Raw genomic sequence first — 23,257 nt, forward strand, 5'->3', positions numbered from 1 at the left:
AAGTGCTCTTAACTACTGAGCTATCTCTTTAGCCCCTGTTTTTATTATTTTTCAATTACATTTGTGTGTGTTTGCACATGAATGAATGCTGGGGCTCTTGGAGGACAAGCGCAGGCTCTCTGAAAGAATGGTACATGCTTTTAACCACTTAACACCAGCCTTCTTAAATTCTCGCTGATGCCTAGGTTATTAGTGTTCAGTAGAGGAGTACCAGAATCTTTTTTGGTGATGTGTTCTCTAGGCCTTCGGTGGGTGTGAGGAGGGTGCAGATGCAGAGGATCAAATCCAGGGCACACTCTGTGTTAAGGGTCTACTACTGAGCCACATTCCTAGACCTACGGAGGCATTTTAAAACATACACCATGTATTTGAAGGGTGTTTTTTTTTTTTTTTTGGTTTTGGTTTTGGTTTTGTCTAAGTTGGTTCTTTGAAGGTTTCTAAAAGCACCATCAAGGTATTTTGTCCCAATCAATGTGGTGGCCAGATGAGAGACAACATGTTTTAAGTACAATATACAGAAGAGAACATTTTAGGGCTGTCCTTCCAGTGAATTCTTGGAACAGTGAAATTCTATAAATAGTAGAGAGCAGATACCAATAACAATAATAGGTACTTCAAAAATTGTTCCCAACAGGGTGTGGTAGTGTATGCCTCTAATCCCAGCACTTGGGAGGCAGAAATAGGTGGATCTTTGAGATTTAGAGACCAACCTGGTACATCCAGAAGAGACCCTGTCTTCAAAAAGAACAAAACAACAACAACAAAAATTGTTCTTACATGTTACATGTAATGGACAGAAAGAGGTGTGGTTAGTTTTAACATGGTCTTCAGTTTCCCAGATGAGTCATTTCTTTGTGCCTGAAGAGTTAGGACTTTGAGACAGTGAGTTCTGTTACATCTCCTCAAAAATGTGTTAGTGCCATATCCTCATATTTCATTGAAGTAACTTATTCTGCTGTTTTCAAATGAAGACAGACAAGTTTATCTTGGTTTATACTTTATAAATAAATGTGTTGATTATTTGAGCTTATTTTTTTTCAATTTTAAGTTTCTCAAAGTTCAAGGTGTAATGTATGCTAAGAAAATGCTTAAGACTTTGGGGAAGGTACATGCTTGCAATCCCAGCACTTGGGGAGGCAGAGGGAGACGGATCTCTGTGAGTTTGAGGTTAGTACAGTCTTCAAAGTGAGTCCAAGACAGCCAAGGCTACACAGAGAGACCCTGTCTCGAAAAACTGAAGGTGGGGGAGGCCTTGGGGAAAGCTATCAGAGGGTGGTGTGTTTAGAAATAATATGTAGTAGGTGGGTGTGAGAATTAGAGTTTATTATCTCCGAGGGCTTCTCTCCACCAAGACCTTTTCCACACCTTGGTCTTTGCCTGTCATCAGCGGCTTTAGTATATGCTGTCATTGTGTCATCTTAAAGTAGGTGGGATGCTTTGTAACTCAGCTGGGGAATATCATCTAGGTTAAGGTGTTTTTTCTATTGTGAAATAATCCGTTAATGAATATAGAGGAAATTGTAGATACTTGTTCCTTTGAAATGTCAAATTTCTTCTTTGGATGAGGGGTGTAAAGAGCTGCTTTGCTTGAACTGAAGTAGGTTGGCTTGAACCCCAGAGCCTCGTGCATGCTGGAAAAGCACCCTACTGCTGAACTTGACCCCCAGCCCAGATACTCTTTTATTTTAACCAGAATAGTGAACTTAACCATAAGTCACCATGGTGTCTCAGTGCTGATGTTACAAACCTTGTAAAACAGCCCTCTGAGAAGACTCTTCTTTACCCTCACGCAAGCATTTCCCCTTGTGGTGGGAGCCTTGGAAGTGTTCCCATCGACTGCGGGGATTGCTTCACTGTCTCCTTCCTTAAGGACCAGATACTCATGGTTACATCATTGTAGCATGGGCCACTCAGCAGCACTTTGTTTCCCCTCTTTAAGTCTGTTTTTATTCTGTATTACAGGTAGCTGAAGTTATTAGACACCTGTGAAGTCTGTGTAAATGTAACCAGTCTCAGTGTGTTTATGTCAGTTATCGTAACCCAAGCCCCAGTCCCAAGCTCTGTGTTAGTTGCCTGTGGTACATTTTCAATTACAGACAACTAGCTCCCTCTGTGAAGATTCTTGCTGGGAGGGTGAATATTTACTTGAAAAGAGCATAAGGTGATGCACATGTAAGCTTTAGACCTTTAATTCTTGATAAGTGAAGTATTATCACCTGACTTTGCTATTGCCATTAACCTTCATGAGACGTTTTCTACCTCAAAAGATTTTTGGTATGATTGCTTCCTTAACACTCATGAATTCTACGAAAGCTTTTTAGTAACATTTAATATTCTTGTAATCAGGCAATATAAGCAATTTCTAGGCTTTTTAGACTATTTAAATCAACTAAGAAAGAACAGTATGGTTTTAATTACTTCTATTCTGCAGTATTTCTCCTTTTCATTTAATAAATAATTTGAGCCCCCAGTCTTGTGACAAGACCTGAGGCTGTGTGTTGTTCTTGGAGTCCTTTAGGAGATCTGAATAGAAGCTGATTGTTGAGAACAGTGCTGAGCCCCTGAAGAACCAGCATATTCCACACACAGACCATGAACTCTGTGGTCAACCCCCAGCAGCCAGTGTATCCTGTTGGTCTCAGAAGAGAGTTGAGATTTTGGCACCAAGAAAACTTAAGATAGACTGATTGTTAAATGAGAAAAACTATTTTAAAGGAAGCGGCAAATGGAGACATGTGTCACCCTTCTCCATGCTCCCTTGGTTTTTGGAAGAACTACCTTTGAAGATTAACTGATTGTAAGAGTTGAAACTAGAAAATTAACACAATGCTAATGAGAAAAGAAAGGAAGAAAATTAGAAAAATAATACAGTAGTAATTCATTAATCTGGTTTTCTGAGAGAGTGAATGTAGATGGGGACATTATTTTCCATAGAACTGAACCACTAAGAAGATTCTGATGATAAAAAAAAGCATCTTTGTAGACTATCACCTACTTCTTTAAATATAGGAAACAAGAAAGTACCTTTGTAAAACTAATAGTCAGAGGTTAGTGAGTGGGTCAGTGGGTAAAGGCACTTGCCACCAACTCTCCCTATCTGAGTTTGATTCAGATAGGAGAAAACTAACACCTGCGTGTTGTCATCTGAACACACACACACGTACCCACACACTCCTTCTAAACCCTCAAGGCAAATATGCTGAATATCAGTTGTGTGCCATTCTTAAAACACAGTGAGTTTCATGTTCTGCCACTGTGAAAGCTTACCATTTGAAAACGAAATTTGCTGAGAAGTAATATGTAGCATAGGGACTGAAGAGAGTGACTGAGATACTGTCTGTCTCTTGACTAGTAAGTCAGATAGATGGCCTGTACTCTTGGAGGACCTTCTTATATGCCTTTGGAGCTGTATTCTTTTGGAAAAAAAAGAAAATCTTTCCAGTCCTTCTCCCACCCACCCTCAGTTGTAAGTAAAACCTTATAATTGATGAGGGTTTAAATCAGTTCTCAACCTTCCTACCGCTGCGACCTTTAATACAGTTTCTCGTGTTGTGGTGACCCTCAACCATAAAATAATTTTTGTTATTGCTTCATACCTGGAATTTGCTACTGTTATGAATCAGAATGTAAATATCTGATATGTAGGATATCTGATAGGCAGCCCCTGTAAAGGGCCATTCAGAGGGGTCAGACCCACAGGTGGAACCCCACTGTTTTGAAGCATCTTCTCTCAGTTCTCTTGGGTTTGAGTAGCTTAAATGTTGATGTCAGTTAGTGTTGGAAGGTATTACAAAATCTGTACTCATTAGATTAAAATACGCATGCATGGATAATTTAGTAGTAATAGAATGTCAACAGCTGTGCTTGTCTTTGGAGAAGACCCTTTTCTCTTGGAGGAGTGTGACATTGATCCCAGAATGAAGTCTCCCAATTGAATAAGCAGAGTTTAGGCCTTTGCCTAATAAAAAGACGTGTGCTAGTAAGAGAGCCCTCCTCACTCCTGATACCTTTTCCACTCTGGGTGTGGGTGTGTAACTACATATGTGACACTAGCTAGGAACAGATTCATCTCAAAACAAAATAACAGAGTGAACCATGAAATTAGGGACACAGAAATAGCTAGGAATTTCATTTGATACCAAACATTTTTTTTTTCTGTAAAATCTTAATTTAACGCTATTAAACAAATGCGAAACCCCAGGAGTTGGATATTTAAATATTTGCCAAGATTTCTCTTGGTAAGAGGAGAGCCTGCTCTCTGGGTCTTAATTAATGCACTGTTCTGCTGAAGTAGCAGTGACAGGAGGAGCTAAAGCACCCAGAGCTGCTGTTGTCAGGGTTGAGCTTGGAGGAGCATGCCTGTAATTCCAGTTTTGGGGGATTGTAAACATTCTGGTCTGCAGAGCCAGAGTCTTTCTTCAAAACGAATCCCCAGCTAAACTAAAAAAAGGCCATCTCCCACATCCTAAACATGAACCTTCAGCTTTTTCTGTTCTGATGGTGATCATATGTTAAGGGGGGAGGGGGGAAAGAAGCAAATAAAAAATGTTTTGGTTTTTTTTTAATAAAAATATTATACTAATAGCAAGTTTAACTGCTAATCTTTAGGGCAAGTGTCTCAAACTATTGGATCATAGTTTGAAAAGATCCTGAAAGAATATAAGTCAGGTTATGCTGAAGAAGACAGTTTGGCTTGAATTAATATGTTGTCCCTTTCATGCCTGAACTTTGTCTTGGAATGCTTACCTCTCTGTGGTGTCTACTCAGTGGGGGGTCTGAAGGCCAAAAGATGGAGAAGGACATTTTTAGCAAAGCCTTTTTGTTTACAGAAAGTGATGAGCTGTGGGGGCTATTTGGTAGGAATAGCAGACAGCTAGCTTTATCATTATAGGTGCAGAATCCCCACTGGGCCCCAGACTCCAGGTTTGGACATAGGGGTTTTATAGCAGTGACGAAAACTGGCAAGTTCATGTGGTTACATTTCAAGCAGATTTCACATTGGAAAAACCGTTGGTGCTTGTTTGTGGCAAGATGGATTTTACTTTGTCCTATAAACAAATATATGTGTTATACCAGCCCAACAAAGGAAAAGAAATTTAAAATGTCCAAGAATTTGATATTTCTGCTTGAATGTATAAATTTGCTGGATTGTTTTGTGTGTGTGTTTGCCCATAAGATAGTAACAGTATCTGTTTCATCCGTATGATTCTGCCTTGAATTAAAACATGAATGAAGATAGCAGAAAATAATGACCCCAAACTCTTAACTATCCATAAAGGGCACAGTTAGGGGTTACACTGCTTCACAGTTAAGCCTGACCAAACCTTTTCTTGCAGTTGCTGTGCTGCAGAAAGCCATTGGATTGCCATGGCTTTTTGGCACTCATCTTATTTTCATCACCTTACGTGAAAAGAAGAAAGCCTGGTATTATCGTCTTGGTTATGATATATAATATTTAGCATCATTCTGTTTTGCATATTTTGAATTCTATTTTAAGAGGGCTTGTGTATTTTCTTTCTGTACAGTGTTAACTTGCATTATTATTATGTGACTTGGAGGAACTGAAAAATTTTTAAACTTGACTGGCCAGAAATCAAACTTTTATTCTCACTGACTGTTCAGGAAGCTGTGACACCCACTTCCATTCTCCTGCCAAATGTGTCCCTTCTATGTCTTGAGTGCATAGACTTGAGGCATTGTTGACCATGTTGGCAATTTGCCCAGAACCCAAATACCCTGTATAATTTGCATGCTAATTATCATTGATTTGCATATAGTATAGGCTGAACTGTCTTCCTGAATTTAAAGTAAAAAGATACTCTAAAGATTAAAGCTATTTATCCTTCCCTACTTCTCTTTTCTAGGTTGAAGAAGGAATCATAAATATGTTTGTAGGCACTAGTCAGTTTTCATGGTCCTTTGTATTTCTTAAGATGTTGCCCAGGTTTCTCTTTCCCATGTTGGACAGTCTCTCAATTTACTTTCTTTCAGTCGTTTTTATTTTATGTGTATAAGGGGAAGTGTTGAGACGGGGTCTCTCATCTTCCTGGCTGTCCTGGAACTCTTTACATAGACCAGGCTGGCCTTGGACTCACAAGAGATCCACCTGCCTCTGTCTCTTGAGTGCTGGGTTAGTGTGCCACCACTTAGCTTAATTTCTATACACTTTGACCTCCAAAATTATCTCCCACTTCCTGGCTACATGCCTCCTGATCAGATTCAGCTTTTCCCTCTCCTCGGCTTAGGTTCGTGCTGTGTAGCTCAGGCTGACCTTAGACTCTGTACTCTCCTGATCTCCACTACACCTGGCCTTCTTTTGTAGCTCTCTGTGCTTCTTCACATCACTTTCTGTCATCTCTTTTCTCTCCGTGGTAATGATAAAAGGGATCATTGGTTCTTATCACTCCACGTTGGTCTAACAGGCCGTGGTAAAATGCTGCATGCTGAGTAAGTTGTTGGTAAGTTAGAACTCATGAGGCTGATGGTGAGCCTACACTACTAACTGACCAGAACATGCTCACAATGTTCTTGATTGCAAGACACTGGAATGATAAAGCTGGTTTCTTTTTTTCCATCCTCTTCTCCATTCCTAGCTTTATTTATCTGACAAGTATTTTTAGGAAATGTTTAGTAGTAGTTGTTCTACAGTACCCTTGTAGATCCTAGACTGAGATTCTACTGTAGGGTTACTGGAAAACTTAATTTTTTCCTTTTTAAAATATAAGAAAATAATAACAGCTAAACTTTTACTTACTTAACTCAAAAAATATTTTAAGTCTGTAAAATGTATGCCCACCTTTATCTGTTCACGTCTCCGTCCCTCACAGTCATGGTGTAAATTCCTTTGAAATTATTAAACATGTACAAATAAAAGTATATACACACACACATACATACATTCATACATGTATATATAGCAGAATTATATACTGGGTTCTGAACCTTTTTGAATTGAACAAATCCAGATTGGGTTGTCCCCCTCCCTCCCTTTAAGGAGATAGACTTTCTCTGTTTACAGTTAAATAAAATTGAGTAGAATTGGTTTTCTTTAGTCATTCTCATTGATTGATTTGCTACCTGACTTTTCTTCCTGTATACATGAGAATTTGAAACTGAAAATTAAACTGCTCACTTAGCAGCCCCTTAGGGAAACACTTAGAAACTCTGGTAGCTACCAGCACTCCCTAATCCAAGTCAAGTGTACTTTCCTACATTAAAGGTATTCTAATAGTCTTTTCCAGATTATTTGTGAAAAAAAAAAATTTTTTTTACAACCTTTAGTGACCATTGCTTATATTGTCCTTTTAAAACGTAGTATTTACATTTTAAAAACTTTGTTTTGTTTTTGCCTTTTTTTAAACTAGATCCTTACAATAAATGAGGATGGATCACTTGGTTTGAAAACCCCTAAATCTCACGTTTGTGAGCACTGCAATGCTGCCTTTAGAACGAACTATCACTTACAGAGACATGTCTTCATTCATACAGGTATTGGATTAAAATGGGCTTACGGCCATTAAAATTATTGTCATTGTTATTTTCATCTTCGTATAAATGTCATCAGTCTTAAGACCATAGCTAACTTGGCATTGTCAATCAGAATCTGTAGCCAGACCATCAGGAAGAAACCAAGAAAGACTTTAAATGAGAAGATGATTAGCATGGATGTATACAGTTAATAACTGGGTACTTACTTGGCTTAAAGCACTCGTTTTAACTAGAGAAATACTGCGTAAGAGTGTGTTAAGAGCCTCCTGCATCCATCTTTCTATGCTAGGTGTATGACCAGCACAGGCAGTGTTGAGAAATCAGGTATTAGAACAATAGCTAACAAAAGTAGAAGTCAAAAGTCATGAAATTGTTGGAAAGAGAGCTAAAGACTGATCCCACACCTTTAGAAAAGCAAGCTAGAAGTGTTAGATGATTGGTGGGTGAAGGTTAGAAGGAAGAACGAGGGAGATTTGATGAACTAGAAAAGTGCAGTGATGGCCAGAAACCGAAGAGGAGAGGGTCAAGGAGGCCCTCAGAAGATAGAAGGTGACTGGGAACTGCGGACCAAACAGGAGGCCATCTCTGTAATGCCTGGCAGCAGTGGGTGGGGAAGCCCTGGGTTGAGCCCTGAGACTGCCCCATATGGTGTGGTGGGAGGAAGAGAGGAGGTGTCAGGAGCGAAGCAGCACTGAAGCATAGCTTCCTGGGGAACAGACCCACAGCGTTCTGCAGCAGAGAGGGAATGTTTCAAAGGACAGGGCTTTCTTTCAAGGGTGTGTATATAGTTCTGGTCTCTGAAGAAAATAGGTAGAAGGGCAAAGAGGGATGGTTAGCCAGAGAACCAGATGGACATGCCTTCAGATAAAGAAGAGGAGATATTTAAAGCCCACGCCAGTAGTCTGGAGAGTGCTTTCTTAACTTGTGTATCTTCTGTTTTCTTTTTTATTAGAAGGATGTAAATCAAGTTTTATTTTTGTATGATTATGAAAATGTAAAATTTTAAATCCTAGAGAAAATTTTTGAGGGAAAGTAGAGCTGTTAATGAAAAATGTTTTTAAAAATCATGGTGTTTTAGAATTTTCCAAAATTTGGGCTTCTAAGACTTATATAGCCTCAGAAGTGGTTAAAGTGTTGCTTTATTCATTAACTAATGTATGGATGTCAAATTATTTTAAGGCGAAAAACCGTTTCAATGTAGTCAATGTGACATGCGTTTCATACAGAAGTACCTGCTTCAGAGACACGAGAAGATCCATACTGGTGAGTGCCGCGTCCTCCCTGAGCTCACTGTCATCACTGTCAGGAGGGAGGGAAGGTGTCTAAGAAGGCACCCCCCCCCCCGTTCCCCGCCATGGTTGTTGCCTAAGATCGTCCGGCCCAGGGAATTGCTGTTACTACTCCCAGGCTTTAATGTCTCATCACAATAAATTACATTGAAATAGCTCCATAATAACCTGAATTATGTATTTTAAGTCATAAAGGCAAAACTTTCCTGAAATAGCTGTTTGTTAAGCTAAGTAAGATGGTCACTCAAGCTAATTAGCTCGTGCACTGTTGGATTGTTGGGAACACTGGAGTGGTACACCCTCACGCCTCTCCCTTTTAAGGCATGTGTGTCAAGAGAGAGGCAACTGCCAGTGTCCCCATCCATTTTAGTATCATTTTAAAGCAAGTATCTATTTTATATTTTTAATAAATGTAAGACCAAGTTTTTTAAGTGACTTTGATTTGGTAGATTCTTCACTTTTCTCTTTGATATCCCTAAGCATTGTAAAAAGATGTTTCTTTGAAATTGATTTTTGACCATTTGGGTGTGTGTGGGTGCGCGTGTGCGTGCCTGCATGCATTTGAGCGTGTGTGAGTAAGTCTGTAGAGCTTTGGGTTTTATATTTTATTAGAATTGAGAATGATGATGATAATACATTAACAGTAAAAATAATATTAAGTTTTTATATTTTTCTTTATTACTGCTCAGTGAAGTACCTGCCCTGATGTTATTTAGATGTAGTCTTGTAGTACATGCAGAATTTGTGAAATGGGATCCTTGGGTACTCTGTCCAATAGAAATAGCCTTTTTTCTCAAAAGCTTCCGTGCATCTTTGTTGCCGTTAGAAGAAATGTGAAAGTGGCCGTTCTACTTCCACTGCCACACACTGCCAGCTGTGTAGCATGTCTGTCTGCATGTTTGGTTTTATTTGAGACAGGGTCTTCCTCTGTAGCTAAGATGGCCTGAAACTCAAATCTGTCCTTATGCCTCAGCCTCCTGGGTGCTGGTATTATCAGCATGCGCCGCCACGCCTGGCTGGATATTTCTGCTCTGTAAAACACTCTTCTGTGCACCGCTAAGTAAACATCACTTTAATATACGCGGTGGAGTAAAAATTGCGTGGCTCTTACGTGACTTCATAGTCAAATTGAGGTGTCAGTAAAAATGTCAGATAAAAGGTGAAAGTAGTTAAGTATTTTCATGTGTTTATTAGATTTTGATGATTTATTCATTTAACAAAAAACTTAAATGATCCTCCGATGTCTTTCAGGTACTGTGAGTACACAGAAACTGTGGGAAGGGTCTTCTGTTTTCTTTGTTTTGGAGATAAGCGACATAAAAATAAGTATGATGCAATAAAGTGTGTTTCTTGAGAGTTACTCAGGGAAACCCCAGAAAAACAGCATGAGGCTAAGTTAAAAATCTCTGTGAGTGAATATGATCTGAGAAAAATGAGACACAATGCTCATCCTTTCTTCACTCTGACATGTTTATTGTAGTGGACAGTTAGCCCTGGTCACAGTCTTGTAACAGCTCTGTTCTAGTTCCATTCCTGACAGAACAATATAGGGAAAGCATTTGTTGTAGCTCCCTGTTCTGGGCTGCAGCCTGTCACCAGCAGCTCAAGGCAGATGAACGCAGGCACACTGTCCAGTGCGCTCTGTCCTCCAGGAGAGAACCAGGGAGCCAGCTCTTATCACAGCTATGTAATTAAGAAAATCTCCACAGACACGCTCATTCACCAACCTGATCTAGATAGTTCCGCACTGAGGCTCTCCCAGGCCATTCTAAAACTAAGTCACACTTAGTGCTAGGCATTTGGGATTTAAGTAGACTGTGATGAGTAGTTTATTGAGAATTTGTTAAGTATCAGGTACTGTCATTTAGTCCTCATGTTAATTTCGAAAGGCAGGAAGTATTACTGTCCCCATTTCATCCATTAGGATGTAGTGGGAAGCAGAGAGAAGCTGAGAGCGTCCTTAACTTTCTACAAGTTAGTAGACCCTGTTGCTCAGACTCCAGCTCAAGGCTTTGTTAATCTAGAGACCAAGATGCAATCACTGAGGAAAATGAAACAGGAAATAAAAAGAAATACAGCTTTTGGCTCTTTGAACTCTTCTTCCTGTCTCTAAGCCAGTGATGGCTTAGCCTCTCTGTGTGTTTAGTAACATCTGAAAGGTGGGAAGCAAAGGCCAGAGTTCTCATGTTACAAAAAACAGCTTAGAAGAACACACAGCTCCAGAGGAATCACAGCAAGTTAAAGTCACTAAGATTCCTTCTCAAGGAAAACTCCTCTTTCCTTCTCTTGTTCTCTCCTTCTTTCTTCCCTCTCTCTTACTCTCTTGTGTGTGTGTGTGTGTGTGTGTGTGTGTGTGTGTGTGTACGTGTACGTGTACCACAGTACGTGTGCCACAGTACATACCTAGGGGTTAGGGAACAGTTGCCTCTTGCCTTCCACAGTGTTTTCAGGCAAGGTCTTGTTTCTACCCTTTTGCTTAATATTCCAGGCTATTATTTCTACCCTTCATCTCGCCACAGAAAGGTGGGGTGCACTACTGCTTTTTGCATGGGTTTGGATAATCTGAACTCAGGTCATTGGGCTTGCACTGCAAGCCCTTCCCCCATGAGCCATCACTACAGCTCCAGAAGTCTTTTTTGAAGAAACATTGCCCTTTCTTCCATTGCCTTCCCTTTGCTATTCCCCCATCATATTTCCTATCAGAAACCAATAAAAGGAGAGCCAATTTTCCTTCTTAGTATTTGGTTTCTTTTGTAGAATGTTTTTAAAGACAGGAAAATATTTTTGTTTTGAAGTCAAATTACTATTTTGGAATACATGTGAAGTGTTTTTTTTTTTTGCTCTGCTGTTCTGCCTTGCTTTCTGTTAGCTGTGGTAAATGCCACAATCGAAAGCAACTTGTGGAGGAAGAAGTTTAACTTTACAGGTTATAGGCCATCATTCAGGGAAGTCAGAGAAGTAATGCAAAGCAGGAGCCTGGAGTCGGGAACTGATGCAGAGATCAGGAAGGAGTGATGTTTACTGGCTTGTTTCCTCTGCCTTGTTCAGCTGCTTTTCTTATACAGCGTACACCTACCTGCCCAAAGATGGCACTGCCCAGAATAGGCTAGACCCTCCACTGTCAGTCGTCAATCAAGAACGTCCCCACAGGCCAATCAAATGGAGGCAGTTCCTCAAGTGAGAGTCTCTCCTACCAGTCGTGTTTAGGTTTGTATTAGGTTGGCAAAAGATAACTATGCCATGTGCTTATCTACTTTCCAGTTGTTGAACAAGATGAGTTACCAAGGTCAGCTGACATGAGACTGTGTAGTGAGATGAACCATCAGGTTGTACAGGCTCCATCTTCTTAACAACCTTTTGCATCCTGGTAGACCACATTACATTGTATCCTCCGGTTCCCTCACTGCCCAGCCCATTCTCTGTTTCATTTTTAACATGAATAAAAATCATTACTGGCTTGGTTGATTGGCAAACAATATGATATTTTTCTGGTACTCTTAAAAGCAAAAAGTATATTTTTATATTTCAGACATTTTAACTTGCCCTGGACTGGTAATCACTTAAGCCTGTTCCTGATCTTGGGCTTGTCTGTTCAGCACTATTAGAAGGGAAAGACTTGGTCCTCTAGAAGCTGACCCTAGACATTCTTGTCCTTTTAGACTAAAGCCCTGGAAACTGTCATGATCTGAGTATCCTTGGGACTGCTGTTTTAGGCATTTCTGAGAGATGTACGTCTCTAGGAATATCACGGGCCCTTTACTTTGCATATGTTTTGGGGGTGGGAGCAAGAAGGTGAGGTCCTGAGGATGAAGACAGTAATTCAGAAGTGCTACTTAGGTATTTTATTCCACAAAATCGTCATTATTTCGGGTAGGTTTGAGCAGGGGCTTTGCTCTGTAGCACCTTTTCTTTGCATTTTTAAGAAGGATATGAAGGATAAGATGGAAAAATGTGACCAGTTGTGGTTTTCTCTAAGACAGTGTCAGTCATTCTATGGTAGTGAAGGAGGCGTTGAGGAGTAAGAATCTTAAGTGACAATTTTTAAATTTTTAAATGTTTAATATTTAATGTCTTTAGTAAGCACTAATATATCTTCTAATACTAAACTGTGGTTGCTTTTTAAAATTTTTTTTTATTAATTACACTTTATTCACTTTGTGGTTGCTTTTTATAGTGGTGTCAGTTTTTTTATTTCAGTAAAAATTGCACAAAGCCATTTCTATTTAAAATAAAATTTTAACCGAATTATTGGGAATTATATCGCCTGGGTTTTCTTATCCCCTAAAAATTTCTTTCAGGGGCCTAGTGAGGTGGCATGAGTGGGTTGAGGCGTTTTCTGCCAAGTCTCACAGCTTGAGTTTCATCCCTGGGATGTGCGTAGTGGGAAGAAATCTGATTCCCACAAGTTGTCCTCTGACCCACACGTACAGTGTGGTAGATGTGACCCACTTCCAAACAAAAAAACAAACAAAAAAACAAACAAATAAATATAGCTTAAAATGAAAATAATTTGGGGTTCTTTATAAATGTAGTAAGTGAATATGATGATACACTTCTAATGCCAACACTTGGGTGGTGGAGTCAGAAGCAGGAGTTCAGAACAACCCTTAACTATACCGTGAGTTCAGCGCCAGTCTGTGGTGATCCTGTGTCACAAACAAAACAAAATAAAAATATTAAGAAATATTGGAAAACATGTTCATCTTCTCTTAACTGTGATACTTTAACAACCCTGTTAAGTAGCTGGGCTGTGTGATACCCCATAACAAAAACAAACAACAACAAACCACCAGTGCTCGGGAGAAATGGGTAAGGCAGGCAAGCATAGGTAGTATCCTAGCAACCTGGACGTCACTTAGCCTGGGCTATGCACACATTCCTCCAGGCTGAGGCTCTTACCTGCCTGTACCGCACATAAACACCCTTCTTCTAACACCTAGCAGCGTGCTCCCCCACCCAACCTACAGCAGGCTGCACCCTACTGCAAAGGGTCTTATGCAACCTAGGCAGGCCTCCGAGTCACCATGTAACACAGGACGACCCTGCTCGCCCTGCCTTCATCTGTAGAATTCTGGTCTCACAAACATGTACTGGCATACCTGGTTCTAAAGGTATAGGAAAGTAAACCCACCAGCCCCACAGTACTGTACTGGAGACATCATCTCACCTCATCCTTAGAGCGATCCTGGGTGGCAGAGAATATTCCTGTTTTACAAAAAAGGAAACTTAAGTTTTAAAACAATGTTAGCAATTTGCTCTAGTGTATGAAGCTGGTTAATGACACCAGCCAGCTCATCTGAGTTCATGCTGTCAACCAGTTGCTGTTGAAAGGGTACAGCAGCTCAAAGGAAAATTTGAATTGGCAACTTTTGCTTCTGACATATTGTTAGGCTTTTAATTTTTGTTCATTCAAGAACACTGGCAGTCCTGCATCTGGCCTCTAGCTTGTGGGTAATTGGGTGTGCTTGCCTAAAATGAAGTCTGTGGAGCAGATTGTATCCAGGATGGAGTGGATGGAGGCAGGCAGGATGGAGAGGATGTAAACAGTCACTCTGACTAAGCAGGGGCGGGGGTGGGTGGGTAGAGGAAAAACGGGACGGTAAGAAAGATTGATTGATAAAGATTATGTTGGCTAATTTTCATGTCAGTTAATGAGTATCAGATTTCTTCTGTGAGTGTTATAAAACACTGGAAAAATTACGGAAATTATGGAGTTAAATATTAAAGTCTCATTTTTGTAGAAAATTTAACTTTCATTCCTCTTTGACCTAAAGTCTTTCTTGCTCATAGGTAAATGAAATGGATAAGACATTTCAAAGGAAGAATAAATATAGGTGAATTTTAATAACAGTTTAATCCAAAGGAATTGAAATGTCAGTATACGAGGACAGTGATTTCCAAACCCCCGACCTACACTGTGACAGCAGGATTACTTTTTTGAAACTGATTTTTCAGATAGAATCCAGCATTGAGCGTTAACAGAAAGCAAGGCCAGACCTTGGTCCCCAGCGCTAACAACGAAGAAAGCAAAAGGTACCAGGTGGTGGCAGTGGCACACTCCTTTAAGCTCAGCATTCAGGAGGCAGAGGCAGGTGGATCTCTGTGAGTTTTAGGATAGCCAGGGCTACACAGAGAAACCCTGTTTCGAAAAAACAAACAGTTGAACAAAAAGAAAAAGATTTTATGGTTTTCCTTGGTAAGTCAGTAAATGGTACCAGTTACTACAATCTGTCTCTACCTACAGATGCCTCACACACCAAATGTGTGCTGTGAGGCTGGGGTGCTCAGTAGTGGTACAGTGTTTGTCTAGCATAGGTATGATCCCAGGTCAGTACATAGCATTACAAAGAAAAGGGGTTCTCCACCCCCATTCTCCGACAACCAGTTTTCTACCTCCTAGGACACCATTTGTACCCTGTAAGTGTATACAGCTTGGACAGTACTTGAGCTAAAATCCAGTCCCACAAGGGTCTGAACAAAATCTCTTTTCTTTATGATGCAGTTTTAAGTCCTTTCATCTGTACTTTTGACCAGTTGTAAGTTGAGGGTTTCCATGACCCCTGCTTCAGTTTTATAATTCACAGAACTCAGAAAAACCCTTTCCTTGTATTTACCACTTTGCTGCAAATGCTATGGATGAACAGCCAGATGCGGGGTGAATCTGGAAGGATCCAGAGTTGGAGTACACTACCTCCTTGAACATGGATGTGTTGACCACTAGAAGCACTCTTGAGTGTAATGCATGCCAGGGCATGCATGGAGGAAGGTATCGGTTTCCTTGAGGTTGGGGAGAGTGTACTGAGAATTGAAAGCTAATCTAGGCCTGATCTTTTTATGAACAGCTTCACCTTGAAGCTGTCTTAGGGTCCCACCAAGTGTCAACACAGTGAAACAGAAGAGGCTTCTCTGGCCTGAAATCCCCAGGGATTGAAGGGCTCAGCTTCCCAAGCCGAAGGCATTCACACCATCCATCATGAGCACGACGCAGGGAGTTTAGGCACTCTGGCAGGAATCAGGGTCAAAGACCAAATATTGGGACAAAAGATGCTGAATAATTCCAGTCAGTCAGGAAAATGAAAGGATTTTAGGAGCTGTTTATCAGAACCTGGAGGCAAAGACCAGTTCTTAAAGCTGTCAGTATTGCTGGTGGGGTTTCCTCAAGAACTCAGTGCTGACTCTACAGTGACTGAAGAGTCAGCCTCTCTCGAACATCAGCAAGAATATCTCAGATCCAGTCCCAGACTGTAAATGAGCCAGTGCCATATTGAGGTAAATCTCATGAAGGCTCTTTTCTCTTGAGGAAACATTTTGGTCTAACCTGAAGTGAATCTGTCAAGTTTTGTTAGAACTGATGGTGAGGAAAATATCTGCATTGAGCAGGGGGAATAAAAAAAAAAAGCATTTGGTGGACTATTAGAAAAGTTAGGCAATAGAGCCATTTAAAGTCAGGCTTTCATTGTGCTGTGTGGGTGCTGCCTTGTGGAGCTTTGGAGACATTGTGCATCATTGAAGTGTGGAGTCAGCAGTGAGATCTCTTCTCTAGTGATTTGGCCACCACTGGCTGTAAGCCTGACTTTTACTGCTTTGATGTTTTAGGAGTGATAAAGTGTAAATGTTTTTAATTAATTTATTTTTTATATTAATTACTGTTTAATTATTTTTTTATTTATTTCAATTTATTCATTTTATATCTTAGCTGTGGCCCCCTCCTTTGTTCCCTCCCCATTCCACCCTCTCTCCCTCTTCTCCCATGCCCTCCCCCAGTCAGCTGGTAGGGGAGGTCCTCCTCTCCTTCCATCTGACCCTAGTCTATCAGGTTTCATCAGGACTGGCTACATTATCTTCCTAAAGTTTTAATGGGACTTTAAAAAAGCCTTTCTTTCTTTATGAATGTGTGTGTATACCACGGCAGTTTAGTGGGCAACCCTCAGGAGTCAATTCTCTTCTACCATATGTATTCTAGGAATTGAACTCAGGACCTCAGCCTTGACAGAAAGTACCTTTACCACTGAGCCAAATCTCTGGCCTTTATGGGGAGTTTCTGAGTGTGTAGTCAAAAGACATGTTTTTCTGAATGAAATAAACCATTCTAAGTTGTTATTACTGAACATCGCAGCATGGTTTTAGAAATTAGCTTTTGCTGAAGATTGAAGATGTTTCTTAATGTATTCAACTTAGTGTTACAGGGGAAAACGGCTCTTGTGGCAAAATTACTTCAGTGGCAGCTGCTGTTGGGTCCCAAAGTACAGCCTTACCCACTGCCAAACGGTTATGGGAACAGTCCCAGAACCTCCCTTCCACCCAGATAAGCCATGACTGCATTCTGAGCTCAGACCACAGCTCCCTTAGCTTCTGGACAGGGTTCCAAACCAAGTGTCCATGTTTCTGAATACATCAAATGAACAACTTCACCCAGTCTTATTGGAAGTTAATAATACATAATATAGTAAGTATTAAAATCCAGATATCAGAAATGTACTAGAATGTTACAAATTCCTTTCAGTTGATAAATCAGATGTTTTCATGGATTGATACCACTACTTAGTGATAAGATAGATTCAAAGATAAAGAAAAAAACATAAAAATCACAGTGTTTTTTGTTTGTTTGTTTACTTGCTTGCTTTTGCTTTTGTTTGTATATGCTAGCTGCTCTCAAACTCAGAGATCTGCCTGCCTCTGCCTTCCAAGTGTGGGGATTAAAGTTCTATGCTACCATTGCCTGGCTAAAAATTGCACTGATTATTGGCATTGACATTGAAAAATGGCCTTTAAGGGGACACTATTGCCTTTTAAGAGGAAAAAGAACACTAACTTTTCACTGAGCTTTCTATTGCTTTTCACCACAAAAGAAAATTCCATTTTTTTTTTCACTTTTAGTTTGGACTTTATTAATTAAAACTTCATAAGGGGTTATCTTTTTATATTTGTATACATAGAGTATCTTTGATTACTTCTTGGAATACCAAGTCTAATGTCTAGTCTTTATAGGAAAAAATGTGCTATCTCAGTTTTCCCCTTACTCTCTCAGTTCTTAGGCATCTGCTTCGTTGAGGTTCCTGTCATCCACCCACCCACCCATCCATTCTATTGAGACCCTGTACCTCCAGCGGGCTGAAACTATGTAGACCAGGCTGGCTTTGAACTCAACCAGATCCACCCATTTCTGCCTTACAAATGTTGGGTATTGGAGGTGTGTGCCACTTCACCTGGCCCCTGTTGCTGCTCGATTGCTCTCATGGTCTCTCCTTACAGTATTGGTTACTCAACTCCGGTGTCTGTGATTTCCAGTTCCTGGCACTATGTCCTGCCATGTTTTCTCACACTGTTAGTACTTGGATTTTAAGAGTCCCTTTCTTCTACTAGAACCTACAATTCAGTGGTTTCTACCTCTTTTCTGACTTACTTTTTGTTGCTGTGATAAAATGCTGACCAAAAGCAGTTTGGGTAAAGAAAGGGGCTTGTTTCAGTGTACAAATTACAGTTTACCATCTGTGGAAGCCAAGGCAGGAACTGAAGCAGAGACCATTGAGGAAAAATGTTGCTTACTGGCTTACTCACCCCGGCTTCCTCATTTACCTCTATTTTGCAGTTTGTGCTTACCTGTCCAGGGGTGAAGGGGGGACACCAGCCACAGAGGACTGGGCCGTCTACATAAATTAGCAATTAATAAGATGACCCACAGACATGACTGCAAGCCCATCTGATAGAAACAGTTCCTCAGTTGATGTTCCCTTGCCTCAGGTTTGCATGTTGAGAAATGAAGCTAACTGGCATTCCACGCAAACCTCTCTTTACACTAGAACCTTTTTTTTTCTTCTCAAGATCTCATATTAATATCGTACTATTACTTTCCCCCCCCCCCCAAGACAGGCTTTCTCTGTATAGCCTTGGCTCTCTTGGAATCACTTTGTAGTCCAAGGCTGGCCTTGAACACACAGACATCTGTCTGCCTCTGCCTCCCTGGGTGCTAGGATTACAGGCGTGTGTCACCATGTCCAGCTAATACAAAACACCTGTAAAAGTCCCACAGTCTTTAAAAAATTCCAATGAGTTACAAGCAGAGATCTCTTTTAAAAATTAAAGAAAAAAAAAACCTCTAAAATAATTGGTATATTTTCTTATCTCAGGAGGGAGGAACTGGGGCACAAGTGAATTCAGATCAAGGCAAACCCAAAATCCAATGATGTACATAGTTAGTGTCTGGTGTCTGGGACTTACTCCTCATCTTCTGGTCTCCAGAGGGTTGAGTGGTCCCACCTCTCCGGCTCTGCCACCCTCAGCATTTTAGGTAGGCTAAGGGCAGTTCTCTACTTCTGCTGCTGTTGTAGTTGGTTGGCCCATGGTTCTGGCGTCTCCAGTATCCAGGGATCTCAAAAGCAGCTGAGGTTACACCTTCACCAATGGCCTCCTTGGTTTTTCTTTTGGCCATGCCACATGATGCCAGACTCGAGCTTCTCCATGGCCCCTTCAGCACTGTGGCTTTCTTGTCACCAGAACCACTACTGCATGTGAAACTCTGCTTTGGTCCGGTGTGGCCCACAGCTTCTGTATTCTGCCCTGAGAAATACTTCCCAGAAGATTTTGCTTGAGTGATGCTGGTCTCTTAGTTACAGCTGATTCATCAGCTCCTGCTAACCAGCATCCATTGTCCTGGGGAAGCACAGGTTTCACTCCAGTGGTGCTGCACCCTTCTGGTTCCTCAGCCCCAACTGATGAGAAATCTGATTCCTTATTCAGAATCCAACACAAATGGCCTGATAGCCTTTGCTTCCTCCTAAAACTTGAAAATGCAAGCCTCCTTTGTTTGCCTTTCAGGCATTCTTGTGAGCTCACACAGAACAGCCCAGAGCGCTCAGTGACTTTTCTATCTCAGTTGCAGGTGCTTCCACATCATCCCATGAAACAACACGGTCAGGTCCTTCACAGCAGTACCCTACTGTCTAATGCCAGTCTGTGTTCCAGTTTGCTTTTCTGTTTCTAGGGTTAAACACTTTGACTAAAAGCAGCTTGAGGAGACAAGGTTTATCTTATAGGTCATAGTGCTCTGACTGAGGGAGGCTCCTGGCAGTAGGAAGGCTGCAGGAAGGCTGTTTTCTGCCTGCTTCCCTTGGCTGCACAGCTGCCTTTTTCAAGGCGCTCACCTGCCCAGGTGTGGCACCACCCACAGTGGGCTGCGTCCTTCTGTGTCAACTAGCAATCAAGAAAGTGTACCACAGGCCAATCGGATAGAGCAGTTCCCTCTTTCTAATGTGTTAACAGCTGAGCCTAACTGTGACAGGACCCCCTTTCATCATTTCCCGCAAAATCTTCATCTTTACTTACTATAAATTCTGTCCTTTATCATAGCAGCTCCTTTGCTTATAACCATGTCTATTGTCCTTAATTATTTTAGTTTTTTATGTATGTTGGTGTTTTGCCTGCATGTGTATTTTCACCACTTGCAGGCATGCTGACAGAAGAGGGCATCAGATTTCCTGGGAGTGGAGGTGTAGGTGGTTGTGAGCCTACATGTACATGCTGTGGATGAACCCGGGTCCTCTGGAAGTACAGACAGTGCTCTTAACCACTGAGCCATCTCTCCAGCTCCAACCATTGTCCTGTCTTTGTAAGACTTTATTTTGTGTGGCTTGATTACAGTGGTTGAACTCAGACCCTGTATCTCCTAGGCAAGCATTTCCCTGCCAAGAGCTGTATTCTTAGTCCCTCCCCCAACCACCTCCACCTCTTTCGTGTAGTACTTATTTGACTGAACTTTATTTTAGTTAAATATAATTGAGTATTTTTGTTCATTTGACTATTGGGATAAAAAGGCTATGCAAAATTAGCTTATTTTATTGGTATTTTTTACTTAGGTTTTTATTTATTTTGTAGGAGGGCAAAAATGGTATATGCTTGCTACAGCTCATGGGCAGAAGACAGGACAACTTTCTTGGGTCGGTCTTCTCCATCATGAGTATCAGATGCAGGCTGTCAGGCTTGGCAACAAGCATCTTTGCCCACTCAGCGCTCTTACTGGCCCTCTGAATCGGGGTCATTTAACAGTGGGTTCTGAATACCGGCTGTGAATGGTTTCTGTAGTTCACTCATCTGGAGTGGGTCTGTAGTTGAGACATTGGGCCGTGTCACCATCTCTTACTATAGTGAGCAGAGCTTGTGTCTACATCTTCACTACATAGCATGCAGCAGAGCTGAATAGGTGGGACAGAGATTGAATGACCCTTCAGAGCCTTATTTATAATGTGCTTTTCTAAAAAACTCATCGAAAGTTTTATTTTAAGATGATTTATTATGTATCCAATGTTCTGTCTGCATGTACACCTCTATGCCAGCAGAGGGCACCAGATCTCATTACAGGTGGTTGTGAGCCACCATGTGGTTGCTGGGAATTGAACTCAGGACCTCTGGAAGAGAAGCCAGTGTTTTTAACCTCTGAGCCATCTCTCCAGCCAATATTTTTTTGTTTTTTTATTTGTTTGTTTGGTGTTTTTTTGTTTTTGAGACTAGGTCTCAATATCTAGTTCTGCTTGTCATGGAACTCACTATGTTACCAGGCTGACCCCAAGCTCAACAGTTATTTGCCTGTGTCCTGTGCTGAGATTAAGGTGTGCGTCACCAAGCCTAGCTATATATGGTTCTTTTAAAGAAAAGGCATATCAGCTTTTTTCCCCAAATGAGTTTTCAGACTTTCTCCTTTCTATAATCCAGCAGTATTTCCGCCTCCCATCTCACTTTTGGTTGGTTGCTGCTTACTGTATAATGGAGAAGATTGGATTACTCAGACATTGAGGTAAATTCCTAGCACTGCAGGTGGTCATCCATGTGTTGGAATTCTTTTGGCAGGAGAGGAGCTCATAACCTTCCTTTGAATGACAGTCGTAGGTAAAGGTAGTAAAGGTTTCCAGAATGAATGTAGTGAAAGCACCTAGATTCACTGGCCACAGTTGGCATTTAGTAATGGAATGATTGGGAAGCAGTGGTTGGGAAGATTTATTTAATTTTACAAGACATCTGAGGATTTTCAGTGATTTGTATAGGTATAGATAGAAAAATACCTTTTTATCATTCATTCATTTGGTTTTTGTTTGTTTTTGAGACACAGTTACTCTGTGTAACCCTGGCTGTCCTAGAATTCACTTTTAGACTAGACTGGCCTCCAACTCAGAGAGATGCTCCTGCCTCTGCCTGGGACTAAAGGTGTACGACGTCATGCCCAGCCAATGCAGACCTTTTTTAATTTTGGGAGGAGAAGTGTATTGAGCTCATACTTAACAAGATTTACAGAGCAAACTACATTGCCACTTTTAGTATGAATTGTCCAACTCTTTTGAAAAGCACATATCTCTTTGTAAACATACTCTATGTTGATGGAGAAGTTCTGTTCAAAATTCTTCCGTCCCATTTGATAGGCAGTGGTATATTTTCTGTCTCTCGTGTTGCTTCTTCCAGAATATTTAAGTGAAGCTATATGATGTTTGGTCTTTTTTTTTTTTTTTAAGCTTTTTTTTTTTTTTAATAATTTATTTTATTTACACTGTTGTTTTGACTGCATGTGTGTCTAGCACAGGAGGTAGACAGTTGGGAACTGGATGCTGGGAATTGAACCCGGGTCCTCTAGAAGAGTCTCCAGTGCTCTTAACCGCTGAGCCATCTCTCAAGCCCTGATGTTTGGTCTTAAACTTGACTTCTCAGTACAGTAAATTGGAGAGTTTTTGATGAATTGGTAATTTGTTCCTTTTTGTTGCTTTCCATTTTATGAATATAAGCACTTGTGGAAACACATTTAGAGTTGTGTCCAACCATAAAAATTGCATACAGGGTTTAGAGAGATGGCTCGATGGTTAGGAACACTTGTTGGAGGGCAAAGTGCTGGATCCAACACCTCGTGTCTGCAAGGTGCTACCCCGGCCTGGTAGAGGGGCCTCATTCTTCTTTGGGAAGTCCAACTCACAGTCATGGCCTGAGTGCTGCATTCCTCTGAGCACTTGGCAGAATATCCCAAGACCTCTAGCAGCCAGTCAACCAGCCCAGTGCCAGGCCAGTGGCAGCCCTTGTCTTGACCTGGTAAAAACCACCAGCCCGGGCTTTCATGTTAATAGGCCAGAGCCATGCTCGAAGTTCAGTCACATGAACATCCATCTCTTCTCTGCACTGATCTATCAAATAGCTAAAAGCAAAACAAAACAAGCACTACAGGTCATAGGGACATGAAGTCATCTTCTTCCTACACATATACTGTTGTTAAAAATGTCTTTTTTAATTCTTTTCTTCACAGTTTATTTATATATCATGGTTGAAGCCCCCTTCCTCAACTCCCCCGTCCCACTCTTCCTCCCTCTTCTTCTCATCCCCTTCCCCTAGTCTACTGAAAGGGGAGTCTCCACTATTGCCATCTGCCCATAGCTTGCTAAGTCTCATCGGACTGCTTGGATCATCTTCCTCCGTGGCCTGGCAAGGCTGCATCATCAAGGGCGAGTTTCAGC

General features: G+C 41.0%; 1 protein-coding gene across 8 annotated transcripts in view; it reads left to right on the top strand.

The window, feature by feature from the left end:
* Nucleotides 1–23,257, top strand: part of Znf148 (zinc finger protein 148) — a 111,969-nt gene that overhangs the window by 77,235 nt on the left and 11,477 nt on the right. For all 8 annotated transcript variants that reach the window (XM_021651533.2, XM_060370270.1, XM_060370269.1 and 5 more), the window contains 2 exons: nt 7,365–7,488; nt 8,668–8,751. In XM_021651533.2, the coding sequence (XP_021507208.1) occupies nt 7,365–7,488; nt 8,668–8,751 (208 nt within the window). The remainder of the gene's footprint in view (nt 1–7,364; nt 7,489–8,667; nt 8,752–23,257) is intronic.

Source organism: Meriones unguiculatus, chromosome 17 (genome assembly GCF_030254825.1).
Source record: "Meriones unguiculatus strain TT.TT164.6M chromosome 17, Bangor_MerUng_6.1, whole genome shotgun sequence".
In the NCBI taxonomy this organism is placed as follows: Eukaryota; Metazoa; Chordata; class Mammalia; order Rodentia; family Muridae; genus Meriones; species Meriones unguiculatus.